Here is an 18,042-nt window from a genome sequence, read left to right on the forward strand (position 1 = left end):
GTAGAATGCCCCTCGGTTCAATCCCCAGTACTTTTTTCCCTACAAAATCCAATAACAAAACAAAACGAAAAGAAAAGAGGGAGGGCCATTTGTAAGGTCATCTCTGAGTTAGGCAAGTAGGCATAGATGTAACAGTTGACTTCGTTTTGGCCAGCGGGTAACTAGACCGGAATTGCTGCTTCCTGCACTTAGCAGATTCCTGGGATCTCAGCTGGTAGCGCCAGATAAAGTGAAAAGAAGCCGAGCGAAACCCAAAGCCAAGTGGCCTCAGAGGAGATGCTAGAGGAGAACCCCCGCCGTTGATTGGGTGGCCTTTCTAGATGCTCACCCAAATCTGGAACATTATATTTAAGCATTGTCATCATCTCAATTATAGTGCTCTTTTTTCTTTCTCTCCAGATCTATAGATCCTACTCTTGTAGTAAAAAAGGAATGGTACTTAGGTATAGATAAAGCAATGTACCAAATAAACAGTTCTGGCTCCTCAATCCACACAATGCAGCGGTTGAATTAGCATCCTGAAAGCACCCGTCTGTACCATTGGACACGTGAGAGTGCTGCTACGGTTGAACAGGCGGTGGCATTTTGTGGTAGGACACTGGGGACAGCCTCCTGGGCCAGGCTCCTCGAAAGACCTTTGGCAGCTTGTACCATTCTTTCAGACTCTTTACTTGGACAACAGCATGGATCAGTTACCGATCCGTCAGTTTATTGTTGATCTCAACTTGATCTAGACACAGGTGCTATCGGGAAACATTGGTGTTTCAATGAAAACTATGCACTGTCCAGGAAACGCCCTTTGATTTCATCCAATTCTGACTCTATACACACTACAACAATTTGTAAACTAAACCACTTACAACAGTTTTGTAAAGTTTGATAATCTATGGTAGCATAAAATGATTCTTGTCTGTAGACATTCCGAGTATGTCCTCTTGAGGAAGGTCCAGGTGACTACCCTCTCCCATTGTGAAAGATACTAATTTTGTTTCCATTTTTGCATTCTTTTCAACATTTGAGTAACATATGAATTGTGCTCTGTGTGTGTGTGTGTGTGTGTGTGTGTGTGTGGTACTGGGGTGGAACCCAGGGGCTTTTCTACCTCCAGGCTATACTCCCAGACCTATTTTATACTTTATTTGGAAACAGGGTCTTACTAAGTTGCTAAAAGCCTCACTAAGTAGCTGAGACTGGCTTCGAACCTGTGTGATCCTCTTGTCTCAGCCTCCCAAGCCCTGGGATTACAAGTGTGCGCCACCACGCCCGACTGAATTGTGCTTCTTTTACTTTTCCTTTGAACTGAGTATAACATCTCCCCAGTTTTCTCATTGAGTAAGTCTTTATATGTCCACTTTTATATCTGTATAACATTGTGATTTTATTTGAAAATTATTTTTTTAACAGTGTATCATCAAAATATTCATGCCTCGTCATCTGTGTGTTGCTAACCAATAATATAAAGCTGTAATTATTATAGCAGTAGTTAGGTATGGAACTATGAGTTTTTAATTGGAGTTGCTTATTTTCCTTGAAAAACTCGGGATTTTGATAAAAATAATCAATGAATTTGATCTGATTTTTACTTAAGCTATAGTCCTGAGGCTTGAACCCAGGGGTGCTCTACTACCACCAGTCCTCTAAAATTAAAAAAAATTTTTTTTATTGGTGCAATGTATTCATACATCATAATGGTATAAAGAAAATACTTTTGTAGACATACATGCACATATTGCCCAGTTAGCCCCTAACCAATCCCCACCCCGTTCCCTCCCCATCCCTCCTTCCCATGCTTGGCTTAGTGGTTGACATCTAGTTTTATAGCAATTTATCCAATATTAACAATGATAATCTCACAAAACAGTTTCATTTGTCTGATATCAAGCTTTTGATGACTAAAAGATAACAGTTCAATATTTCTTTTTGCTTTCTTTCTTACCAGAGAATATTTTTTTCTCTTGTTTTTTTTTTTTAGGTGAAGCTATCATACATTAATTTATTTATTTTTCAGAAAAAATCTATCCTGATATGGAATATGGACTCTAGATACCCAAAACAATCTCATAGAAGAACAAAGCTAGAAGATGTATATTTTCTGATTTCAAACTATATAAAGCTACAATAATTGAAACAGTGTAGTACTGTTCCAGAGGCAGATATATAAACCATTGGAGTTAAATAAAAGCCTAGAGATAAATTCTTCCATATATTGTCAAGTTATTTTTGACAAGGTTTCCACGAACATTTGGTGGAGGAAATAATAATCTTTTAACTAAATATTGTTGAAAAATAATACTTACATGAAAAAAATAAAATTGGACTCTTACCTAACACATATACAAATATTAACTCAAAATAGAAAAAGACCTAAATATAAATCTTAATACTATAAACTTTTAGAAGAAAATCTGGGTCATAAAACCTCACAACATTGAAATTGGCAGTGATTTCTTGGATATGATTTCAATGGCACAGGCAACAGAAGAGTATACAAACTCCATAAAAAATTAAAAAATATTGTATATCCAAAGACAATGTAAACAGAGTTAAAAGTTACTGATAGAATGGGATAAAATATTTCCAAATGCTATATCTGAAGGTATATTAATATTCCAACTAGAAATCCTAAAAATAGCAACAATAAAAGCAAACAATACAATTTAGAGATAGGTAAAAGACTAACATAAATAATGAATCTCCACAGATAACCAATCTTAGTTGTCTGTTGGATGGAAAATCTTGTTTCTCTGGTTCTGGTGTGTGTTACCTATTTCTTCTTTGTAGTTAATCTCTTTTGAGTATTTTCTCTAGTGCTGGTTTTGAAGACATAAATTCGTTCAGTTTCTGTTTGTCGTGGAAGCTTCTTATTTCCCCATCTAATTTGATAGAAAGTTTTGCTGGGTAGGAAATTTTTGGCTGGAAGTTGTTTTCTTTCAGAGTTTGGAATATGTTACTCCAAGCCCTTCTGGCTTTCATGACTTGGTTTGGGAAGTCTGGAGTGATTCTAATTGGTTTGCCTCTGAATGTCAGTTGGCCCTTTGTTTTTGTTGCCTTTAAGATTCTCTGCTTGGCTTCCACATTGGTCATTTTGACAATTATGTGGTGTGGGGATCCTCTTGTCTGATCCTCTCTAACGGGAGTTCTATAAGTTTCCTGGATCTGTGTATCAACCTCTTGCTCTATGTTTGGAAAATTTTCTGCTATTATTTCCTTGAAAAGATTGTTAATCCCTTTGGTTTCACCTTCTTTTCTCTCCTCTATTCCAATTATTCTTAGGTTAGCTCTCTTAAAATGGGCCCATATTTCTTCAATGTCAGATTCCTGCTGTCGGATTTTTTTTTTCTAAATTAGAAACTATGCATTCATTTTTTGAATGATCATCTTCTAGGAGCGAGATTCTATTCTCCATGTGGTCTAATCGGTTGTTTGTACTTTGAATTGAGGCCTTTACTTCATTAATTGCATCCTTTATCTCTCTTTGGCTCTCTCTGAATTCTTTTCGAAACACCTCTATTATTTCTACAGTTATTTTCCTGATTTGATCTTCTAGAAATCTCTGAATTTCTGTTTTATCAGGTTCTGATGTTGTGGGGTTGTGGGCATTCATTGCTCCATTGTTATTCCTCTTTCCCATGATTTTGGAAGTTTGTGCCTTCTCTGGGTTCTTCCCTGGGTCACTATGACTTCACTTAAGGTGCTCTGGATCTTGAGTCTGTGGTATCTCAGTCCCCACTACTCCTTTACTGGGTTGTATCACAGATTCTCAGACCCAGGGAGTCAATCGAGGCTGCTTTAGACCATGGGGGGTGCCAGGTTGGGCGTTCTCCTATGGTGTAATATCTCTGCCACCACCACTCCCCCACTGGGTCAAGTCCCTGGGAGTACAGTACTGGGACTTCTCCTCTAGGAACCCCAATTTGACTCACTGTTGAGTGTGCAGATGGAGCTGTCGTGGACTTGGCGAATTCGCTGCTGCTGCTGCCGGTAGCAATATGGCGCCACTGCCACGCCCTCGGCCGTGAGGCTGGCGTATTTCTTTTCTGTTTTTGAACTCCACTCTGAGTCCCTGCAGGGTGCACTGAACCCAGCCCCTGGGAGCCTTAGATGCTTCCTGCACCGAGAAATCTGCCGAATCCCGCCCGGCTGTTCCGTAGCGGCTCACCTCGGCTCACTGTCCGCTGCTCCTCTCTGGAGCTTGGTAGGCTGTTGAGTGTGTTGGTCTGGTGCTGTCCGGTGAACTCGCCGCTGCCGCCAGCAGCAAGGCACTGCTGCGGCGTTCTCGGGCGTGAGGCTGGTGTATCTCCTCTCTGGTTTCTGAGCTCTGTTATGAGTTCCCTTCCTCTCTGGAGCCTGGTGCTGCAAAGCAAAATGGCGCCTGCCACTTCACGCCGCGGCTCCGGCTGCAGCACTGCGGTCTGGTTTCTGGTGTCTCGTTTTTCCAGCCCTCTTTTTCTCTGTCCCTTAAAATTACATTTTTTGTTTCTCTGCTGATGGTGTTTTCTGGCTATGAAAGGCGCTGATTTTGTGGTAATAGAGATTGGTTGTTAGCGGGGTTCGTAAGCCCCGTTTTGCTCCATCGCCATCTTCCCTGTAGTCGAAAATTTTCTGCTACTACTTCCTTGAAGAGATTGTTGATCCCTTTGGTTTCACCTTCTTTTCCCTCCTCTATTCCAATTATTCTTAGGTTACCTCTCTCTTTTTTTTTTTTTTTTTTGGTGGTACTGGGGTTCCTGGAAGCCCTTCTTCCTCCGGGCTACACTCCCAGACCTATTTTATATTTTTGAAACAGGGTCTCTTACGCCAGCACGGCTGGCTTCGAACCTGCGCGATCCTCCTGTCTCCGCCTCCCAAGCACGGGGATTACAAGCGTGTGCCACCACGCCCGGCAAGGTTACCTCTCTTAAAATAGGCCCGTATTTCTTCAATGTCAGATTCCTGCTGTCGGATTTTTTTTTTCTAAATTAGAAACTGTGCATTCATTTTTTGAATGATCATCTTCTAGGAGCGAGATTCTATTCTCCATGTGGTCTAATCGGTTGTTTGTACTTTGAATTGAGGCCTTTACTTCATTAATTGCATCCTTTATCTCTCTTTGGCTCTCTCTGAATTCTTTTCGAAACACCTCTATTATTTCTACAGTTATTTTCCTGATTTGATCTTCTAGAAATCTCTGAATTTCTGTTTTATCAGGTTCTGATGTTGTGGGGTTGTGGGCATTCATTGCTCCATTGTTATTCCTCTTTCCCATGATTTTGGAAGTTTGTGCCTTCTCTGGGTTCTTCCCTGGGTCACTATGACTTCACTTAAGGTGCTCTGGATCTTGAGTCTGTGGTATCTCAGTCCCCACTACTCCTTTACTGGGTTGTATCGCAGAGTCTCAGACCCAGGGAGTCAATCGAGGCTGCTTTAGACCATGGGGGATGCCAGGTTGGGCGTTCTCCTATGGTGTAATATCTCTGCCACCACCACTCCCCCACTGGGTCAAGTCCCTGGGAGTATAGTACTGGGATTTCTCCTCTAGGGGCTGCAATTTGACTCACTGTTGAGTGTGCAGATGGAGCTGTTGTGGACTCGGTGAATTCACTGCTGCTGCTGCCGGTAGCAATATGGCGCCGCTGCCACGCCCTCGGCCGTGAGGCTGGCGTATTTCTTTTCTGTTTTTGAACTCCACTCTGAGTCCCTGCAGGGTGCGCTGAGCCCAGCCCCTGGGAGCTTTAGCTGTTCCCTGCGCCGAGAGATCTGCCGAATCCCGCCCGGCTGTTCCGCAGCGCCTCACCTCGGCTCGCTGTCTGCCGCTCCTCTCTGGAGCTTGGTGGGCTGTTGAGTGAGTTGGTCTGGTGCTGTCCGGTGAACTCGCTGCTGCTGCCAGCAGTAAGGCGCTGCTACTGCGTTCTCGGGCGTGAGGCCAACATATCTCCTCTGGTTTCTGAGCTCCGTTATGAGTTCCCTTCCTCTCTGGAGCCTGGTGCTGCAAGGCAAAATCAAAAAAAATTTTTTTTTTAAGTTTTTGAGACAGAGCTGGGTGTGGTGGTATACGCTTGTAATCCCAGTACTTGGGAGACTGAGACAGGAGAATCATGGGTTTGTGGCTAGCCTCAGCAACTTAGTGAGACACTGTTCCAAAATAAAGAATAAAAATAGGACTGGGATGTAGCTTAGAGGTAGAATGTCTCTGGGTTCTATCCCTAGTACCACACACAAAAAATTTTTTTTGAGACAGGATCTCCCTAAGTTGCTGTTATAGTTATATATTAAATGTCCCCTAAAGAGCTCATTTATTAATGTTTGAAGCTGATGTAATTGAGTCATGAAGGCTGTAATCCCAGAAGTGGATAAATCCATTGCCATGAGTTTTCCTGGGTGATACCCTGTAGGGTGTGGCTGGAGGAGTGATCCCTGGAGGTGCGGCCTTGGAGGTTCTATGTAGATCCTCCTCCCCCTACACACACATACTCTCTCCCCCCACCCTCTGGCCTCTGTGATTTGAGGGCCACAGCCCATGTGCTCTCTCTCCGCCTCTGGCCATCGCACCCATGCCCTGATATCTGTGATCCCCAGCCTCATATGGATTAAGCCCAAATCCGTAAGAAAATAAATCTTTCCTCTAAGTTATGTAGTCAGATGTTTAGATTATGGCTGCAAGAATGCTGACTGACGCAGTTGCCCAGGCTGGCCTCAAACTTGTGATCCTCAAGTCTCATCCTCTCGAAGAGCTGGGATTATAGACATATGCCACTGAGCCCAGAAGGCTACAGTTTTTCAACAACAGTACCAAAAAAGTGAATAGTCATAGCTAATATTTATTAAGCAGCTAAGTGTCAGGTGCTGTGAAAGGCATTTACATGGATTATCTCAAATGTCATAGATGGGTAATGGGTAGAGGGAAGCAATGTGCAGGCCTGGCAAAGAAAGCCCCATGATGACAAAGCTACCATGGTGTCCTTCAGCAACCCCTCTGCCCAGAGGACAGCAGGAACGCAAGAGAACCAAAACATCAACCTCAAAGGGTGACAGGCGAGGCCGCCTGTGCCTGCCTGTGCCCCAGGCATCCAGAACAGCTCCCTCCTGAAGAACACCAACTCGAGGTCATTGCCCATGGAGGCTTAAGAAAATGTACAAGCTTGCCGGGCGTGGTGGCGCACGCTTGTAATCCCCGTGCTTGGGAGGCAGAGATAGGAAGATCGCGCAGGTTCGAAGCCAGCCGCGCGCGCTGGCTTAGGAGACCCTGTTTCCAAATAAAAATGTAAAAATAGGTCTGGGAGTGTAGCCCGGAGGTAGAAGGGCTTCCAGGAACCCCAGTACCACCAAAAAAAAAAAAAAAAAAAAAAAAAAAAGAAAATGTACAAGCCAGTTTCTATATTTCTTTTTCTTTTTTCTTTTTTCAGTACTGGGAAACCCAGTAGATAGAACCCAGGGATATTCTATCTCTGAGCTACATTCCTAGCCCTATTTTATTTTTTATTTTGAAATAGGGTTTCACTAGCCAGGCGTGGTGTTGCGCGCTTGTAATCCCAGTACTTGAGAGGCCGAGACAGGAGAATCACGCAGGTCCTAGCCAGCCTCAGCTACTTATGAGGATCTCCGCAACTTAGTGAGACCCTGTTGCCAAACAAAATATAAAATAGCTCTGGGAGTATAGGCTGGAGGTAGAAAGCCCATGCGTTCCCTCCTCAGTAACACACACACACACACACACACACACACACACACACACACAGAAAGAAAAGAAAAGAAAAGAAAAAGAAAAGAAAGAAAGAAAGAAAGAAAGACAGAAAAAAGGAAATAGGGTTTCATTAAGTTGTAGAGGGCCTCACTCAGTAGCTGAGGTGGGCTGAGAACCTGTGATTCTCCTGTCTCAGCCTCTCAAGTACTGGGATTACAAGTGTGCACCACCATGCCCGGCCAGAACAATTTTTAAATTTTAATTTAATTTAATTTAATTTTTTGTGGTACTGAGGATGGAACCCAAGGGCATTCTACCTTTGAGCTGCACCCCCAGCCCTATTTTTTATTTTATTTTATTTTATTTTATTTTATTTTATTTTATTTTATTGGTGGTACTGGGGTTCCTGGAAACCCTTCTACCTCCGGGCTACACTCCCAGACACATTTTTAAAATATTTTTATTTGGTAACAGGGTCTCTTAAGCCAGCGAGTCTGGCTTTGAACCTGTGCGATCCTTCTGTCTCCACCTCCCAAGCATGGGGATTACAAGCATGCGCCACCACGCCCGGCTTATTCTTTATTTTGAAACAGGGTCTCACTGAGTTGCAAAGAGCCTCACTAAGTATCTGAGGCTGTCCTTGAATCACAATCCTTCTGTCTCAGCCTCCCAAATGCTGGATTATAAGTGTGGGCCACCACGCCCAGCTTTAGAGCAGTGTTATTGTGCCTGTGTTTCACTGAAAGATTTTTTGATGTTTCTTCTTCTTCTTTCTTTTTTTTTTTTGCGGGTCTGGGGATGGAACCCAGGGCCACTCGACCTCCAAGCTACACCCCCTGCCCTATTTTTCATTCTTTTTATTTTGAAACAAGGTCTTACTAAGTTAAGTTGCAGAGGGCCTCACTAAGTAGTAGCTGAGGCTGTCCACAAATTGCGATCCTCTGGTCTCAGCCTCCCGAATGCTGGGATTACAAGCGTGTGCCACCACGCCTGGCGATGTTTCTTGATTATAAATTAAAATCAATCAGCGTGATTCCTTGGCATGAAAATCTCCATGTACACGTAATTATAGCAGCAAGTCATGAACACGGCCCAACACAGCGTGACATTTATGACCCTGTCAGTGTTGATGGCAACTTGTGTGGAAACAAACTTTTTTCTCTTTGAAGTCTGAAGTTTTGGGTGGATTCTAGCTGTTTTGCTGGACCACTGACATTAATTAGTTCTGATCTCCACCCTTTCAAGATTCTCTTGGCAATTTGGCTGCTGTGTCAGCATGGCCAGGGAGTTTTTGCTACCATTCTCATGAATATACGAGACTTCACAGTATTGTTTTCTTTCTAGATTTATAGAGGTATAATTTACAATTCTTTTTTTACTTCTGTGGTAGTGGAGATCAAACCCAGGTTCTTAGACACATGTGTTTCACCACTGAAATACATCCCAGACGACGACATCATCATCATCATCATTATCATCATTGTTAATCTTTTTGATGGTACTGGGATTCTACCCAGGGCTTTGCACATGCTAGGCAAGGGCTCTACCAATAAGCTACACCATAGTCATTAATTGGCAAATACAAATTGTATATACTCAAGGTGCACAACATGATGTTTTGGTACATGTATAGATTCTGAGATGATTTCACAATCAAACTAAGTTGTTTTTCCTCAGTTTTATTTATTTTTTTATTTTTATTTTTTTAATAAATGCAACATGCAAACTTTATTTAACAAAAACAACAGGTAATGTCAAACAGGCACTTATATTACGAGAAAAACTGACTACAAACTTTTATCTTAAACACCCTACAATAACCTACTTGCAGTTGCATTTAACTGAGCTCTGTTGCTGTGAAGAATACAGCTCATGCACAGGTGTGGATGAATGATTTGTACATTTTTCAAGTATTCACTGAATACTACCTTATATACACATATACATTAAATTTGAAAAAGATTTAATTGACGATCCCAGACATGCTTCATTTTTGTTGCTCTTTTGGAAGAGGCCATCTAAAAAGAAGAATATGTGGTTCTGGCTCATGAATCATGTAATGAACCCAGCCTAGACTCTGTTGAACACCAAGTCTTCTCCACTCCTCTTCAGACTTCAGATGAGTTTTGGGTACTTGTTTGGAAAGTTCTCTGGGTAACATGACATGCCGGTACTCGTAGTGTTCGTCGAAGTACTTGTCCGAGTAGTAAATCTGCTTGTGGGCCATCCTGCCGGCGCGCAGCTGGGCGGAGAGAGAGAGGAGCGGGCACAGCGCGACACTCGTACGGGCCAGGGCAACGACTGCCTTTCCTCAGTTTTAGAATGGAACCCAGGACCTAGAGCATACGAGTCAGGGGCTCTACCACCAGGCTACACCCCCAGTCTCCTCCTCATTTTATAACTGAAAGCTTAACTTTCACTGACATCTCCTCATTTCTCCCACCACAGTATTGATACAGAAGAAAAGAAGGCCAAAGTGATGCCCAGGTTACTTGCTGAGGTAGACACGTACTGGAAGAGAGTATGTTTTCTACATCCATAGCACCTCACTGAACCATTTTGCCTTAAACTTTTTTTACTTGTGATACTTGTTCTGTCCTCAGACAGGAAGAAAGGGGGCGGGGAGAGGGAGAGAGAGAGAGAAAAGCAGGCATGTGTGATCACATCTTAAAATCCAATTAGAGCCAAGGGGTGACACAAGTCCGGATAATCTCTTCATGATGGGAACAGAGTTTCCCTTCTAACCTCCTAAGAGCTGTTGAAATAACTATTGCAGTTCTCTCATGGGAAATGCCTTTACATTTATATTTTTCATCTAGGAGTTGAAATCACTTTGCTAGGGTCTTGTGCTTCCAGCTAATCATATGAATTTTCCTTAGTTGATTCCCAAATTTACATAATTGTGATTATAGCTAAAGTTCCAACTTCAAAGCTAGCTTTGTTCACTAGAGCATGGGAAGTGCGGGATATTTCTTTAAAAACCGGAGCTTTTAGTCTATAGTAAAGTGACCTGTAGCAAATGGATGGCATCTCTCTTCAGAGCTCATCTTTGGGGAACAGAGTTAATATAAGTTTAACTAATCTCTTTCCATGCACATGTAGGAAGGACTTCGGTGGCCCCAGAGCCCACCAGCAGGCAGTAGGTCTAGCAGATCAGCCTGGAAGTGGAAGATGGATGTCAGGTCTAGTGTTTCCTGGCAGCCCCTGCAAGAATAAGGAGACAGGATCCGGAATGTGAGGGTGGATCAGGAGGAACTAGGTGGAGACTCAGGGTGGGAAATATTTTAGAAAGAATGTATGATTTGGAGCAAGGTTGAACTGGCTTTCCTCAAATTTCCCCTTCATAGCAGTGTGGCTTTGGGAAACCGACCCTCAGTTTCCATAACTGTAAAGTAGGATGATAATCACCACCTTGCAGGTCGTCGTAAGAAGGGAAAGTCTCTTCCTGTTCTCCATCGTGGCGCAAGATCAAGGTGAAGAGGAGAACCCCAAGCAGGAACGAGGCATCTGCAAGCCGGGCCTCAGCCTCTGTCAGTGAGAGTGGAGACACACTGACCTGGGCAGCCAAGGTGTTGGAGCGCACACAGGCCAGGCTCCTGTGCTTTCTAAAGCCAGACACACGGTCACAGCCTTTGGTATCAGGAGAAACAAAAAGATTGTGTCCACTGTTCATAGGTCCAAGATAGAAGAAATCTTGGAGAAAGTTCTGAAGGTAAGAGAATATGAATTATGAGACAAACAAAAACGTCAAGACAACAACAACTTCTCGGGTACTGGCAACTTTGGTTTTGGGATCTAAGAACATGTTGACCTGGGCATCAGATATGACCCAAGCATTGATATCTACGGCCTGGACCTCTCTGCCGTGCTGGGTGGGCCAGGATTCAGCTTGGCAGACAGGAAGCGCAGTTCAGGCTGCCCTGGGACCAAGCTCAGAATCAGCAAGCAGGAGGCCATGCACTGGCTCCAGCAGAGGTGTGATGGGATCGTCCTTCGTGGAGAATAAATTCCTGTTCCAACCCCAAAGGCCACTGAAATGCTTTCAGTGAAATGTTAGAAAGGAGGGGAAGTAATGTGTATGAAGTCCCTCCTACAGTAGTAGGCCCATGACAACTGGTGAGACAGCACCAGTGGAGGCCGCGAGTTCAAGCAGGTGAGTCAAAGCAGGTGCTTTTTTAAGGATGAACACGACTTGCTCAGGGAGAGGTCAGATGGGAAAAATGGTGGTAGAAAATATTGTGACCCATCACCTGGACTTCTAAGGTTCATCCTAATTGAACCATCCACCTGAGCCACAGAAGCCCTGGGACTGCTAACAAGGACTCCCTCAGAAAGGGTGTAGGCCTGGGGCTAGTCCCTCTTGGGGTCACAGAAGATAGAAAATGTCTGTGCTTTTTGTTGGTGAGACTACCTGTGGTCAAGTGGAGTGATCCTTGGTCTCTTCTCTAAAGAGAACTTCCAGGCCCCTTAGGAGGGGCTGAAAGGATACTAAATTCTCTAATGTGTGGGTGTTGTGTACTTTTACTGTTGTTGGGAGGGCATTAAAAATGATCGTTGCAGCCGGGCATGGTGGCGCACGCTTGTAATCCCTGGGCTTGGGAGGCGGAGAAAGGAGGATCACGCAGGTTCAAAGCCAGCCTCGCTGGCTTAAGAGACCCTGTTTCCAAATAAAATATAAAATAGGTCTGGGAGTGTAGCCTGGAGGTAGAAGGGTTCCATCTCCAGTACCACCAAAACAAAACAAAAAAAGATAATTGCATCATCTGTGGCAGATACCTGTACTACCAGTTCTTGGGAGGCTGAAACAGGATCACAGGGTTGAGGCCAGCCTCAGCAGTTTAGTGAGACTCTCAGAAACTTAGTGAGAACCTGTTTCAAAATAAAAATAAAAAGGGCTGAGGTATCTAAGAGGTAGAATGCTCCTAGGTTCCATTTCTAGTACCAAAAAATAAGTTATTTGTAGAATCCTTTCACTAGCATATAATATTGCATGCTATCTTTAGGACAAGTATAAAAATGTCACTCATGTTAATATGTGAAAAAATAAGATAGTGGTCAAGTGACTTGTCTATGTCACAACTGGGATTAGAATCTAGGTAGCGTTTCTTTTAGATCAGAGATTTCCCCATTGAGTAAAATACATCGAATTTTTTGGTGATGACATTAGAACATATTTTCTGCTTTGGGGTGTGTGTGTGTGTGTGTGTGTGTGTGTGTGTGTAGTACTGAGGATTGAGAGCCTGGCCTCATTCATGCTGGGTTCTACCCTTGAGTTACATCACCAGCCCTGTCTGTCTGTCTGTCTGTCTGTCTATCTATCTATCTATCTATCTATCTATCTATCTATCTATCTATCTATCATGATGAGAAGTGAATCCAGGGGCATTCTACCTTTGAGCTACACCCCAGTCCTATTTTATTCTTTATTTTGAAACAGGCTCTCACTAAGTTGTGGAGGGCTTCGCTAAGTAGCTGAGGCTGGACACAAACCTGTGGTCCTCCTGTCTTAGCCTCCCAAGTACTGGGATTACAAGCGTTTGTCACCATGTCCAGATTTTATTTTACTTTTATTTGGAAATAGGGTCTAGGTAAGTTGCTGAGAGCCTCACTAAATTGCTGAGGTTGGCTTTGAACTTTCAATCCTCCTGTCTCCCAAGTACTGGGATTACAGGTATGTGCTACCAACACCTGGTTTGTCTTATTTTATGGTTTGGATATTTATACTCTCAGGTTATGTGGGTCACTGTTCTTTGGCATCAAAGCAGATGATGTTAAAGCTGATTCAAGAAGAGGTGTCTGCACATGCATTTGACTTTTGTAACCTTCCTTTTCCTGGAATTTTGGCAATAAAAGTAGCTACTGTCTAACTGTGTATATATTACACTTGATCACTCCAAAAGGTTGAGAAGTGCAGGTACTATGGTAAGCATTTTAAACTTACATCTTATTTAATCCTCACAATAATAAACTTAGTAGAATTGAAACTTAGTAAAATTCAGAGACTTTCTCAAGATTACTCAACTAGGATTTTGACTTTGATCTGACTCTAAAAGTCACTACTAGCCAGACATGATGGCGCACTCTGTAATTCTAGTACTTAGGAGTCTGAGACAGGAGGATAACAGGTTTGAGACCAGCCAGAGAAATTTAGAGAGACTCTCAGCAATCTAGTGAGACCTTGTCTCAAAACTAAAAATAAGGCTGCACTCATTCGAGTCATCCCTCCATGCCAGTCTAGTATGGAGCTGTTCCTGTTCTCTGTATTTCCATCAGGCTAATGTGTATTTATACTTAGCTCAGAACAAGAATCCGCGGTTTTTCTCTGTTTTTCTGTTTGTGTGGTTGTGGTGGGGGAATTACTTCTCCCCTCACACACCAAAAAAAAAAAAAAAAAAAAAAAAGTTAAAAATAAATAAAAAAATAAAAATAAAAATAAATAAAAATAAAAAGGGCTTGGGGCATAGCTCAGAGGTAGAATGCCCTTGAGTTCAATCCCTGGTACCAACCCCTTCACACACTAATAATAATAATAATAATAATAATAATAATAATAATAATAATAAATTAAATAAAATCCACTATGGTCTAGGAGTATATAGCTTAGTGGTAGAGTGTTTGCCTAGTATGTGTGAGGCCCAGGGTTCAAAATATAGCCAAGGGTGGTCCATGCCTATAACCCCAGTGTTTGGGAGACTGAGACAGGAGGATTGCAGGTTCAAGGTCAGCCTCAGCAAGTAGTGAGACTCTCATCAAACTAGTGAGACCCTGTTTAAAAATAAAAATAAAAGTAAGGCGGGGGTGTAACTCGGGATTTAGAATGCCTCTGGATTCAATCCCTAATACCAGACACAACAAAATACAAAATAAAATTCACTGCTTTTCTGTATGCTAATCTATGTTAAACATATTAGATGTATTTGCTAAAATGCTAGTATGACATTAATTTCATGAAAATTATTTTTTTTCTTAAAAATGCTTAAAATGGGTGCTCAGTGCATATTTCATCTAAACTTTCTTTTCTTTACAAAACTTTCAGAGTGCTCATATAAGAGCTCATTTTATGATTATATATTTTATGATTATTTTTCATATTTTATGGCAGTAAGATTAAACTCTGAGTAGCATATTTAGTGAACAATTACATCACCCTCAAGACTTCAAGATAATTAAAACATTAAATTATTGTGGGCGTGGTGGCGCATGCTTGGAATCCCCGCACTTGGGAGGCTGAGACAGGAGGATCGCATAGGTTCGAAGCCAGCCTCAGCTACTTAGTGAGGCTCTCAGCAACTTAGTGAGACCCTGTTTACAAATAAAATATAAAAAATAGATCTGGGAGTATAGCCCGGAGGTAGAAAGCCTCTGGGTTCCACCCCCAGCACCCCCCCCACACACACACACAAAACATTAAATTATTATAAATGGAGTAGTTATCAGAAATAGGCGATTTTGTTACTTAATATAGGAAAAGTTATGGATATAAACTATCTGGTTGTCCAATTAGGTTTTCTACATAATTCCAACTTGTCCCATTAGTTCTACTAGGAATTGAATACGTTGTTTTGTCAACTAAAGGCAAATTACTTTTTAATGTTATGTAAAAAAAGTATGAAGGATACAGAAATTAGACTATCAACTGTGTGTAAAATATGACCTACAAATCTAACCCATCTTTCTAAGGCACAGTTTACTTTCAGTCCACAAGTCATAGGTTTAAATAATATTTTCCAAGCCGGGCGTGGTGGCGCATGCTTGTAATCCCTGTGCTTGGGAGGCTGAGACAGGAGGATCGCACAGGTTTGAAGCCAGCCTCAGCTACTTAGTGAGGCTCTCAGCAACTTAGTGAGACCCTGTTTCCAAATAAAATAGAAAATAGGTCTGGGAGTGTAGCCCGGAGGTAGAAGGCCCCTGGGTTCCACCCTCAGTACCACCAAAAAAATAAATAAATAATATTTTCCATCTATAACAGATGAAGAGATATTCTAGAAAATGACTAGTTGAACAGAAAGGAAATTTCAGCAAGAAAAAGAATTCAATTTGGCCACTGGGTGTCAATCTTGATCCATATTCATAAGTAGTTAGGGACGGGAACTCCTCAAAGGGCTATAGTTTTTCCTCAGAATTGTATCTCCAAGGCCAGGTGTGGTGGGGCACACTTGCAATCCCGCTGCTTAGGAGGCTGAGAGGATCACAGGTTTGTGGCTAGCCTTAGCAAGCTTTTGAGGCCCTTCACAACTTAGCGAGATTCTGTGTCAAAATAAAAAATAAAATTGAGTTGGGGGTGTAGTTCAGAGTGGAATGCTTCTGTGTTCAATCCCCAGGACCACAAAAAAAAAAAAAAAAAGAAAGAAAGAAAAAATAAAGAAAAAAAAGAAGAAAAAAGAAAAAGAAAAAAGATATAAAGATAAAAAGAAAAAGAAAAGAAAAGAAAAGAAAAAAGCCGGGCGTGGTGGCGCACACTTGTAATCCCTGCGCTTGGGAGGCAGAGACAGGAGGATCGCGCAGGTTTGCAGCCAGCCACGCTGGCTTAGGAGACCCTGTTTCCAAATAAAAATGTAAAAATAGGTTTGGGAGTGTAGCCCAGAGGTAGAAGGGCTTCCAGGAACCCCAGTACCACAAAAAAAAAAAAAAAAAAAATCTTTGTCATTTCTCTTTTGCCATCATGAAGATTTTAATCTTCAGAAATCTGAGGAAGAAAAAAAAAAGACAGAAAATAACAGCAACAGAAGCACGTTTAACAAAAATGTGCTGACATCTGTACTTTGAAAAGGTTCCTGGGCTAAGCTTGAGCAGCTGTGTAAGATGTCATTGGGTGATTTTATTTCTCTATAGTGATCTACATAAAATTTCCAAGTCCTATAGGTCAAATATTGGTTTCAGAAGCCTAGCTTTCTAAGTGATGTGGTACATTTTATTTAGAATTATCTTTTCAAACAGGAAAAAGGTAAATTTGCAAAGATTGTATGATACAGGGGACTTCTAGCCTCACAGCTACCTTTATATAACCTTTTCTTATTATATACACCAACATTTATGTGTATATAATTCCTAACTTTTCTCTCCCCACTCTTTTTTTTTTGTGTGTGTGTGTGTGTGTGTGGTACTGAGGATTGAACCCAGGGTCATTCTACTTCTGAGTTCCACTCCTAGTCCCATTTTTTAAAATTTGAAACAATCTCAGCAAGTTGCAAAGAGCCTCACTCAGTTGCTGAGGCTGGTCTCAAACTCGCGATCCTTCTGTTTCAGCCTCCTAAGTACTGAGATTTCATTTCAGGTGTGTACCACCATGCCTGTCTTTCCTCTTTTTTTTTTTTTTTTTTTTTGCTGTGCTGGGGATTGAACCCAGGGGCATTCTATCTCTGAGCTACACCCCAGTCTTATTTTTTATTCTTTATTTTGAAACAGGGTCTCACTAAATTGCAGAGGGTCTTACTAAGGAGTTGAAGCTGGTCTCAAACCTGCAATCCTCCTATTTTAACCTCCCAAATACTGGGATTACAGGCGTCCACCACTACAAATGGCTCCATCTTTTTTTAAACACAAATGGTAGAGTTCATATGCCATTTTGTAACTTTTTTTTGGGGGGGGGGTACTGGGGGTGGAACCAGGGGCTTTTCTACCTCCGGGCTATACTCCTAGACCTATTTTATATTTTATTTGGAAACAGGGTCTCACTAAATTGCTGAGAGCCTCACTAAGTAGCTGAGGCTGGTTTTGAACCTGTGTGATCCTCCTGTCTCAGTCTCCCAAGCGCTGGGATTACAAGTGTGTGCCACCACTCCCCGCTCCATTTTGTAACTTTTAAAAATATTTGAGCTGGGCATGGTGGTGCATGCTTATAATTCCAGTACTTAGGAGGCTGAGACAGGAGGATCACAGGTTTGTGGCCAACCTCTGCAACTTAAGTGAGGCCCTCTGCAACTTAGTGAGACCATGTTTCAAAATAAAAATAAAATAGGGCTGGAGTGTAGCTCAGAGGTAATATGCCCCTGGGTTCCATTCCCAGTACCACACACACAAAATTGATAATGTATCATGAACATTGCTTTGTATCTATTAATATAGATCTCTCATTTTGAATTGAGATCATATTTTTTGAAAGATAATAAATAGTTCTCTGATGTTCTCATCTGTTAGGATTTTAAAAGTGGCGGCAAAGGCATGCGTTTGGTCAGACATGCCCATCCAGATTAGAGGAATAGAACACAGAGAAGTCAGACAGCCTCATCTCTGATGGTCTGCAAGCCTTTGATACCCCTCACCGCCTCCTCCTTCCAAACTCCTCCAACAATTTTCAACCTATCTTTGACTTCTGTTTATCTAAAACTTGCCGATAAATCTTCTTAGAAGCTGGTGGTCCATATGAGCCAAGCCATAGCCAT

At 42.1% G+C, this 18,042-nt stretch overlaps 1 protein-coding gene across 1 annotated transcript; it reads right to left on the minus strand.

Annotated features, from left to right (window-relative positions):
- Window positions 1-9,647: 9,647 nt before the first annotated feature.
- On the minus strand, window positions 9,648-9,887 carry LOC308259348 (cyclin-dependent kinases regulatory subunit 2-like; the record flags this gene model as incomplete). Its single annotated transcript, XM_080690296.1, has 1 exon — window positions 9,648-9,887. One exon carries the CDS (start codon window positions 9,885-9,887, stop codon window positions 9,648-9,650), a length of 240 nt encoding a protein of 79 aa, XP_080546422.1.
- Window positions 9,888-18,042: the final 8,155 nt, after the last annotated feature.

This window comes from Muscardinus avellanarius (assembly GCF_963383645.1).
Source record: "Muscardinus avellanarius genome assembly, chromosome: 2".
NCBI classification, from domain to species: domain Eukaryota; kingdom Metazoa; phylum Chordata; class Mammalia; order Rodentia; family Gliridae; genus Muscardinus; species Muscardinus avellanarius.